Source organism: Egretta garzetta, unplaced genomic scaffold, assembly GCF_000687185.1.
Source record: "Egretta garzetta isolate BGI_Z169 unplaced genomic scaffold, ASM68718v1 scaffold439, whole genome shotgun sequence".
In the NCBI taxonomy this organism is placed as follows: domain Eukaryota; kingdom Metazoa; phylum Chordata; class Aves; order Pelecaniformes; family Ardeidae; genus Egretta; species Egretta garzetta.
The window spans coordinates 441,666-452,118 of NW_009260803.1; the positions used below are offsets into that span (position 1 = coordinate 441,666).

At 55.3% G+C, this 10,453-nt stretch overlaps 1 protein-coding gene across 1 annotated transcript in view; it reads right to left on the reverse strand.

Moving 5' to 3' along the window:
- Positions 1-10,453, reverse strand: part of TCF7 (transcription factor 7) — a gene marked incomplete at its 5' end in the record, with an annotated part of 72,872 nt that overhangs the window by 11,311 nt on the left and 51,108 nt on the right. The window contains 3 exons of the mRNA XM_035902242.1: positions 1,870-1,956; positions 5,591-5,681; positions 8,786-8,918. Coding sequence (XP_035758135.1) covers positions 1,870-1,956; positions 5,591-5,681; positions 8,786-8,918 — 311 coding nt within the window. The remainder of the gene's footprint in view (positions 1-1,869; positions 1,957-5,590; positions 5,682-8,785; positions 8,919-10,453) is intronic.

Here is a 10,453-nt window from a genome sequence, read left to right on the forward strand (position 1 = left end):
GGGCAGGGGGGTGGGAAGGGTCCGGGTGCCGCACGGCGGCGAGGAACCTGCCTGCAGCGGGAGCCAGCCTGGCCGAGATCAAGGGCGCTTTCAGCCAGCGGTTTCAGCTACTCAGATCTCTGTTGTTGCACTCGCTTATTAGCACTGCAGAAAGGAACAACAAACTCAACCCAGGGTTTGGATGGGAGAGATTAGGACCACCCCGCACCTTTCTTTTAACAGAAATAGCATAAGTCCGAACATGAACCAAACTGCAACTCTAGGAGGTGCACCTTGCCTAAGCAATGCTCTCCACCAACACGGGACTGAGATCATGAGAGGTCTCGCTAGCTTTCAAGCTTCATTAGCTCGCTCTCAAGAGTTTCAGAGGGTAAAGCCAGCGCAGTCGGCTTTGCCAAGCTTGCCACTTTATGACTGCAGCTTGAGATGGCAGAATTGCCCATGGGAGATGAACTGTTCATTAGATATGCTGGCACGAAAAGAAAAGCTGTTTAATTTAATCCACCAGCGCAGTCTGATCCTTATCTGACCAGGTGTACTTTTTCGGCTGCAGCAGCGCTGCAAAATCAGCCCCAAAATCCTGCGAGCGGGAGCTCCTGCGCTGGGCTCGGGGAGGCTGCCGGGCCTCCGCAGGGAACCGTTAGCTCCTCTCCGGCCTTCGCCTGCGAGGCTGGGCAAAGCGATGCCTTGGAGAGCAAGGAGGGCAGGCAGCGCTCCCTCGCCTCTGCGGCGGGCACAAGGGCTTGCACGGATCGAGGGTTGCACGGATCGAGGGTTGCACAGATCGAGGGTTGCATGGATTGAGGGTTGCACGGATCGAGGGTTGCATGGATTGAGGGTTGCATGGATCGAGGGTTGCACGGATCGAGGTTTTTGCATGGGTAAGGCTTTGCATGGGTAGGGGTTTGCAGGGAGTAAGGGTTTGCACGGTTTCCTGCGGGAATCCTCCACTAATGGCTCTTCAGGACAACACGAAGCAGAAGCAGAAGCTGGTGCATGAGCACACACTGCGTGCACAGGCATCCCCACGGCGCTGCTGTCCTCGCTGGACCCACGGGGGCTTTGCCCACCAGCACGCCTGGAGGGGCTGGGCTCTGATTTCCATCCACAGGGGATGTATTTTGCTCCCCAGGACATCACTTGGGGTCTGGGCATATTTACAGAGGGCAAAATTTGGTCCCGGCTGACCACGAACTTCCAGTAGGAATGGTCTGGGCTGTGCCACGGGGTTGAACCCGCTCGATATTTAAGGTGGGTCGTGCCGCAGGGCCAGGTCCTCGTGGGGGGAGCAGGGCAGCAGCATGGCCGGCTCCTGCCGATCCCTTCCCGTGCGCAGGGTCCAGCCCATGACCATGCCAGCCCCGCGCTGCCCGGTGACGGGACGGGGGAGGCAGGAGCTGCGCTTACACCTCAGATGAGTTGTACCGATGGGAGGAGAGCAAATCGCTGCCCGCTGCCTGTCCTGCTTTGAAGGCTGAGACCAAATAAAACAGATGACTCTCTGCAGAGCAAAACCCAGCGGTGGTGGCGGCAGGGATATAGTCAGGGTTAATGACAAGGAGCAAAATCCTGAGCTATGGATTTCACCCCCTTTCCCCAGTGTTGAGCTGAAGGCAGGGGTTTCTGGCTTGATTGTGACTTCTGCTGATTAAACCCCAGTCGTTGTGCATCCTCCTGGGATGCTCCATATTCCCCTGACCGCCCTTTGGACCAGGTACTGCCTAAAAGCTCCTTCCCTTCCCATGGCTGCCTGGGGAAGGTGGGTGGCCGTCCCTGGGCGGCTGCGGTCCGCTGCAAGCTCCTACGGCACAGACTGCAAGCTGCGAGACCAGCCGAGCCGCTGCCCTGTCTCACACAGCTCATACTCACCTGGAGAAAGAAGCCCCAGCAGAAAGCGCTGACGAATACGGCTGTCTAAATCCACATGACGGGAGCGGATAGACAGACTGGCTCTGCCTGGGATCGGGAAGAAAGAGTCTATAAAGTATCCACAGCTACGTGGCGTTTCCTAAAGATACCCTTTGCTACGGGGGACTCAGAGCACCAGCGCCCCAGGAGCTCTGGCTGGCAGGATGCTCGGGCTGTCCCCCGGGCTCAAGGGGCAATGCAGGACTTGGAGTTTATTTTGGGGGAAGCTGGGCCTCCTTGCACAGGCTGGATCCAACTCTGACCCCCCCTCCATCCCCCATGTGAATAACACTGCAGCTTTGAGTTTATCCTGTTAAAACACAAAATGGGGCGGTGTGCGGAAAAATTAGGAGACGTTGCTATTGCACAGAAGAAATTGCTTAAAAGAGCACAGTTTGACCAAAAAATGTAAAGCCTGGTCAGAGTGTGAGGTGCACAAGAGGCTGCACGGTCGTGGGATGCACTGGGAGGATGCCCAAGCACGGGAACCTCCCAGCGTTCAGAGAGAAAGCACCTACTCTGCCCTGGTACGTGCTTCAGAAACGCCCTGATGTCCCCAGCGCATCCTTTTAAGGATTCCCATCATGGTGAAACAAGCCAAGAGCTCGGTCCTGCCTTTCTTTTGAAAGTTGTTTCATACTGGGGACTGGGCATGTACCAGACCTGGAGCTGGAAATTATTTTTGAGGTAGTAAAAAGACCATGCAGGAAGTTCCTCCTTGTTCCCAGCAAGGGAAAGCCCCCACGTTTTCATAGGGAGAAAACACCTTGGCTTCTTCTGCAAACCTGCCCAAAGATGCTCCCGACCTAAAACTGCGCATGGAAACCCAGGTGCCCAAGGAGGACACGAGGGGGTGCTTAAACCCGTGCGGATGCTCATGCTCCTCCAGCACAGAGCTGCGCCTAAGACCAGCACCAGCTTTTTTCAGCTCTAATAAGCAAAACCCACCCCCCCCCATCATCATTAAGTGCGGTGCCACCCCGCTGCTCTGCGAAGGACCAGGACCGAGCTCCTGGATGCCAGGGATTTTTCAGGGCTAAAGACAGTTTCTGCCCTGAAGAGGAATAACAGCAGTCAGGCCCTCGGGCCCTGCTGGGGAGGAAGGAGGTTTCTGTTTCTCCAGGAGCTGCTGTGTCTCAGCTTGACCGAAATCTGCAGGATCTGTCTGTAGGAAAGGCAGCCGAGGCGGTGGGGCTCTGTTTACACCCTGCCAGGCAGGAGCCCTCTCCCACCCCTTAGATGTCGGCGGGTATAAACACACCAACAAACAGCCAAGTGCTACCGCGCATCGGGAAACCGAAACAACCTTTGAAGTTTGAACGCGCCTGCCCCAGGGCCGAGAAAACACTCGGAGCTAATCCAGAAGCGACACGCGTTACTGCAGAGGCTGAGATTCCGGGGCAGGAAAGGGGCCGAGCACTCGCAGCTTCGCTCAAAGTGATTCTGACGTGCAAATTAATGCGATTGCAAAATCAATCCCTGCTGGCCGGGAATGCACGACTACGGCCCGTATCACCCGGTGATGCGAGGGCGGCTTGGGAAAAAAGACGCAGGAGGGCTGTGGAGGGGCTGCGTGGCACGGCCGCCGCTCGGCCCGGGGAGCGGGTGAGCGACACGGTCCGCAGGCTCCCCGCTGATGCTCGCTGCCAGGCTCCCGTAAGCAAAACTCACTCGACTGGACTCTGGGAGGCTTTTATCCGACCGTCATCCCAGCTAATTACAGAGAGAGTGATTGCAGCTCCTCCTCTTGAAGCATTCGGCGAGAACAAAGCCTGTTTCTGCCCAGCTCCTGCCTGCCGGCTCGTGGAGGAAAATCTGAAGCCAGCGTGTGGCCACCCTGCCTCGGCATCCCCGGCATGAGCATCCCCAGCACGAGCATCCCCGGCGGGAGCATCCCCGGCACGAGCATCTCCATCCCGCAGCCTCCGCCGCCTCCCGCACGGGGTCAACGCTGCGGCTTTTGCACCCACCCGCACCGACCTGCCGAGCCTCGGCTGAGGGCTGGGCACTTTGGGGAGAGGTTTTGGGGCTCTTTTTGTAAATTTTGGGCAAGCAAATGGATGAGCAAAGGCTCCATTAGTCACACACACGGTGCTGCTCTCTGCTCCGTCGGGCTGCTTGCTGCTTTACCGTATCTGCTCTATTAGTCACTAATGAACGTGTCTGACGAGGTTGCTTGAGGATGCCAAACCCTGCGGATGCTGGAGCTGCTCTCAGCAACGCAAACTCCCTCTGCCACCAACTGAACGACAAAACCTCGTGCAAACCAGGCTTTTTCCCTCCCGCCCGCCCAGGGCTGCCCTTAACAGCATCCCACCCCAAGAGTGGCCCTTGCATTTGGCAAGCAGGCTCCTTTCTCACCCCCAACTCTCTCTTTCATGTTATAGCACAGTCACCCCAGTACTTGTTTTTCCTGAGGATGAATCACATCATATGAGGAGTTAAATCATCGCCCAAGAGTAGCAGATTTAGCACAGAAGGCGAAATGTAATCTCTTTGAAGCCGAACTCTGTATCAAAAGCCTCAGCCTCTGTTTCCTTGTGGTTAAATGTCTGGAACACGAAATTCATAAACAAAATAAAAAGCTAACATTTTACTTTGTGTTTTAATATGCTTCGCCTCTCCCGTTTTGCAATATGCTCTTGTACCTGGAGGTCTCTGCTGGGCTTTACTGGGGCTTTATCAGCCGGCACCAGGGAGGTTCTGGCTGCCTGCCCCGGCAGTCGCCCTGCCCGCACTCTCCCCCATCCCGGCCACCCCGACCCGCTGCCTGCAGCCACCGGCCTCCCTGAGAGCCTCTGCGAGGTCCCTGCGTCACCGGCCGGGATTAAAAATTAATCCGAAGAGTGATGATGCCCACACGGCACTGCCCGCCAGACCTGCTCCCTCAGCGTGCTGACGGTCACGGTGACAAAACCCGGCGGCGATGACCACAGAGCACACACCGGTGCATTTTTAACTCATGTCCCTGGGGCAGGTTTCCCAGCGGGCTCCACTTTGCCAGATGGGATGGGATGCTCCTTGGGGCTGGCTCATGCAGAGGGATGTTTTGGGAGTGCTCCAGCTCACGGTCCCTCCTTCCCTGTCCCCCTGGGGTAGTGGCTGCCACTGAGCCGGCTGTGCCACGGCCAGGCTGGGGGTACCGGGGTCATTCACGGGGGCAGATCTCTGCCACGATATATTTTTTCCCTGCGCGACAGACCCCAAGAAGCACCACAGCTTGGTGGATGGAGCATTCCATTAGATTATGCCACACTCAGGGAAAGCACTGTTTGTGCCAAAAACCCCAGTGAGGGAGAAAATGACCTCTTACTCAAAACCAGAGGCTTTTCTTGTGACTAGCAGAGGTGGGCAGGAAGTTCTCCCTGGGTTTCCTAATCCACACAGGCAACTAGAGGTAAGGCAGGAGACAGTTTTGAATCGGGCAGGTTGTAATTCCGCTCCAGGGATGCCCCAGCTGGGACAAAGCCTTCAGCCTTTCCATGGATCTGCTCCCCATCTCTAAAACAGGGCTAAATCCTCCTCCCCATCACACAGCACACGGAAAGGAAGGATGAAGCCAGGGGAAAGCACCGTGGAGGTTACGAGAACGGCCGCACGTGGTTTGCTGAATGAACATATGGCCCCCGTACGGAGCGGCCGTGGGCTGGGGGCTGCGCGGGGCCGAGCCATCCACACTCACCATCCCATCGACGGTGTGATCTGTCCGACTCCACCGGGAGGGAGAGGGTAGAAACTGGGGATGTCTGAGGTCTGGGAAGGACGATGCACTCCTGGGAGAAGGGAGAAGGAGATGAGTTGGACCCAGCACCGCGCTCCCTGGCCGACCCCGACCACTCCTGAGCCCCCTGGCTGCTTCACCTATGGGCACTTGTGGGCAGTGGGGAATATATGTGAAACAGCCGCCTGCAAGAGGCAGGATATTATAATTGCGCTTTTTATCGCCCTGGTTCTCTCTGTGGGGATGCGGTGGGTCGTCCCCGTTGCTGCAGAATCACAAACACTGGTGTAACAGGGTGGGGAAGGCAGCTTGCTCCTGCACAAGCATCATCCCTGCTCCGTGCCACCCTGAGGCCAAGCAGCACCTTGCTTTGGTAAGGACTTGATGGACTCCAGACATCCCCCCGCCCTTCCCAGGGAGCCTGTTCAGGTGCTTTGATGGTCAAAGCTGTTCCTACACCCCCCTTCCCATCCGCCATCCCCGGGACCCCCCATGAGCACCAGGGGGATGCTCCAGCAGGCATCACCTCTATTTTAAACAACCTGCGTCCCCGTTCAAAGCAATCGCCTCGCGGGCTCTGTGGGTGCCAAGGAACGGCGGAGGTGGGTACGGTGCCAGGTGGGAATTCACCCTCCGCACGGGGAATCCCTGCGCGATCTTCAAAGCCGCTGGCACAGGCGGCATGGCCGGAGGAGAGAGCCGCAGCATCCACCCGCTGCTATCTGGACGTGAACACAGCCCGGGGCTGCGGGTGGGACGCAGGCAACTGCGGTGCTGCTGGCAAAAGCAGCCTCCAGCTGACCCCCGGACTGGCAAACTGGAGGGGAGCTGGGGCCGAGCTCTGCTGCAGCATCGTTTCACGCTGACTGCTAACGAGCCTCAGATAAAAAATGGGGTACAGAGATTCTCCAGCAGCTGTCCTGGGCAATAAATACATTGAATAAATCGGTGATTAGCTGCAAGCAGTTTGCAAACTCAGAAGTCTGGATTATTCTCCTAGGTGTATTAATGATAAATTATTAATTAGGAATGACACCAACAGATTCCAGGCATCTTATTCGCAGCTAGTCACAAGAAACTGTATAACTAAATGGAAAGGAATGTCTAATTTAGTATGAGATTTACCTACAGCTGTGCTCAGGTGGGATGCAGCAGCCCCCTGAAGGTCAAACAACCCCAGCATCCGCGCTAGGCAGCTGCCAGGATTTCCCGAGATTTGGACCTCCAACAAGACAAGTTGCGTAAGCCAGAGCACAAGTTATTCTGGCTGGCCCGGTGGCTGGGGCACCAGCCACTGACTCAGAAGATCCTGCCTGTATTTCCTTGTCTGCGTGTCCTTGGGCTACTGCGAAATACTTTAAAGGGCCGCTGTGAGAATGAGCAGGATGGTGACTCTCCAGCGCTTGCACCAGGTGATAATGGGAGCTATTCCCGCGATGAACCCAGAGATGGGACGCATCCAGAGTGAACGGGGAAGGAAGCCCTCGCCCCAGCAGCGCAGGGATGGGGGGTGCAAAGCTGATCACAGCTGCACCACGGAGGCAGGTCCCAGCTGAGGACGATGGTCTGAACCTCTCCACAAATAGCACCTGGGGGGGCTCCGGGATGGACAGACTCCCCCTGCCTCCATAAATGTCCAGGCTAAATGGGAAAGGGGAGCCTGGGAAGTGCCTGCACTGCTGCAGCCTGCGGGCAGGTGGGCAGCCAGAGGCCAGCTTCCCAGCATTGCTGACCCACCGCAGAGATGAACGCTTGGGGGCTCCTCCGCTGCTGATCATAGGCTCCACGGAGGGATCTAACCAGCTCATCCCTCGGGCGAGCTGCTCCCACGTTGCTTAGGGCTTTCCAGGCTGACAGTGAGTCCCTGCAAGGCGTCTGCGGAGGCAGCGTGACAGAAGGTGTGTTGGGTCGCCTTCCCCAGGGACTCAGAAATCTGCACGCTTCCTCTTGAGATTCGGAAATCTGCCATTAGCTGAGCTTTTAATAGGTTTATTTTGTTAACTCCTCGGATTTTTCTGCTGAGTGTATTATGGTCTGGTAGCCGATAAGCAATGTGCTGGCTGGGAGAAAACCAGGATGTGCCTGGGTATCTCTTTACACCAGACCTAAATCCTCCCCATCAGCAGCCCTGATGAGTCCAGGACGTGGCCTCTGGGTTCAGACCAGGGATGATTCAGCACGTCCTCCAGCCAAGAACACCCTTGATGCCCAGTCAGTTTAGCAATGACATTAATGTCCTTGGCGAAGCTGGTGTCTCTGGGGAAGTCTGGATCACTCTTGGGTGGAGGGCTTTGCCCAAATCACAGCAGCTGGTTTTGTGCCTCTCTTTTTGCACTGATTGCTCTGATGGACCCCAAATCCCTTCCTGAATGTAGTTTGACAAAAACCTGGGAATTTGCTTGCCTTCACATGAAATCAAGACCAGATTTGTGCAAAAGCTTGGGTAATCTGAACAGATGTCGAAAGATTCTGTCGCACGAACGTAAGGCTGAGAAAAGTTTGATTTTGTGCTCAGCTTGCCAGTAAGCCATGAATAGCGAGGGGCTGGCGTGAGTTCCTGCGCACATACCTACATTTTACAGTTCAGGGTTTAACCTCTACCTACTGTACTTTCCTCCGTAGCCTCGCGAGCTAATTGACGTGTCCTGGACTCACACAGGAACCCAAAGAGCCAAACCGTGTGACAACCACGTAACGCGTGGCCACGGACACATACATATAACAATCCAGTCAGCTATTAGACACTGATCCTGTTTAGTCAAAATATTTCCTGTTTCAAGCATTTATTTTCTCAAAATGACAACCTGACAACAGTTTGGGTATGAGTCAAAGGAAAGATTACTTTCCATTTTCTGGTTGACTCTTATGCATCATCTTGCAGGCTCCGGTCTGGTCTCAAGCTACAGGACAGAGTGCGTGGAGAACTGAGCACACTTGATCAGCAGGGTTGGCCCTTTTGATATCAAACTCCTCTTGACCAGGATTACAAAGCATTGCCAAGAAGCTAAATCAACTCCTACTGCTAAGCAATGCCCCAGTTGACCAAAGCTCTTGCCTCTGCCCATTGATTTGGGACTGGGAAGGTGGCAGCCTTGATCTCAGTGGTCTCCAGCACTGTCCCCCTCCCACCGCACCGATCCCCAGTGCCTCCATTACCTTGTTTCTGGTTGATGTCGGCGGGCAGGTGGGGCGAGTGGGAGCCATGGCTGAAATGGTCGTTGCTGTAAGGGATGAGCGGGGTGAGCGGGTGGACTCCGTGGGATGGCTGCACGACTGGAACTTTATTGGACTGCAAGACACAAGGAGGGAGAGGGCTCAGAAGTCATCAAGCTCCATGAGGAAGGAGGGCCAGTGCCCTTTGCAGTCCTGGCATTGCAAGTGAGGCTGGCAATTACAAAAAGTCCCCAGTGTCTCCCAAGAGCAAGGCAGAAAAAGCCCTTGCCTACTTAAATAAACACACCACCACCCTGCAAGAAAAATCCCAACCCCAAGCAGTGACAACAGCTGGGGACGATTGCACGGGTAGGTGGAAAACAGCTCAAATCAACACGAAGGTTTCAAAATTCAGAAGAACCTTTTTTTTTTTTTTTCATTCATTTCCAGTATCTTTTATTCCAGGATGAATGCTACCAGCACGTTACCCAACACATTGCTCTTGTTTTCTGCCTTGTGCTACCACAGGGTCTAAATCTGGACTTTCACATCCTGCACATTCACTCTGAAAGCCGCACTCGGGCTTTCCTAACCGGGGCTCTCAAGCAGGGAGAGCCGTGCTGAGGGCAATGCCTTTGAAACCGTGACGTGGTCACTGGTGAGCCCCTGGGCTGAAATACCCCTGGGTCTGAGCTCCAGCGCTTGGAGAAGGACCGGAGGGAGCTGAGGCAGCACTGGGGATGCAACAAACCCAGGAGAATTTCAAAAAGAAAAATCCAATCTCCTCTTGCAGCTACTCCGGGTTACGCACGGTGAGGCCGTCGGAGCCCAACGTCTTTGTAAAAGGCGCTTTTTTGTGAGCACAACGGGGAGTGCTTCTGCATGTCGGAGCAGAGAGAGGGGAACTTGTTCAAAAGAGCTGTAAGGAAAACACACACACACACACGCACACGCACACGCTGCCGTCTACCACCAGCCTCCTCGCCTCGAGCGTCTCAAGCTGCTCCCTACATGCCCGGTTTCGCCCATGGTTGCCTTTAAACCCAAACTGACTTCGCCTTGGTGGTGGAATGTTAGGATTTGTCCCAGATAAATCCAGAAAGAGAAACAGGACTGACAGCACCCCAAAACAGGGAGAAAATGAGAATGGATCGGCTAAGACAGCTCTCCAGGGGCTAGGAGCTGGGTGTTGCTAGCCAGGCCTTTTGTGTCCCACCAGGACATCTACAGATGGTTTGCTGCGCAACTCCTGACAACTCATTTGAGATCTCTGGACTTGATTCACTGGTGCCTTTCACTTTGGTAATGATTTTGCTCAGGCAGAGTGAGCACGCAACGCCAGTCGGCTTTGGTGGAGGTGGTGCAGCCGGAGCCGACGGCTCTGGAGGACCCGTCCCGGACCTCTCCTGCCACTCCGAGCTGCTCGCACAGCAGCCCGAGAGCCCCAGGCAAGTCCTGTGTTTTGCATGGCCGCTCCGAGGAGGAAACCCATGGAGCGGAAAGGAAAACAGACTGAAGGAGATGCTGCTTTACATCTTTCTTTCCCACAAAGGTTTGCCCATGCAAATAAAACCCAAAAGGCATGCAGGTTTGCATTTCAGAATGAATGAAAACACTAATTCCTGATGCTTGCCGGGTGTACTGTGTACAGCGGGATACTGGGAATGTAAC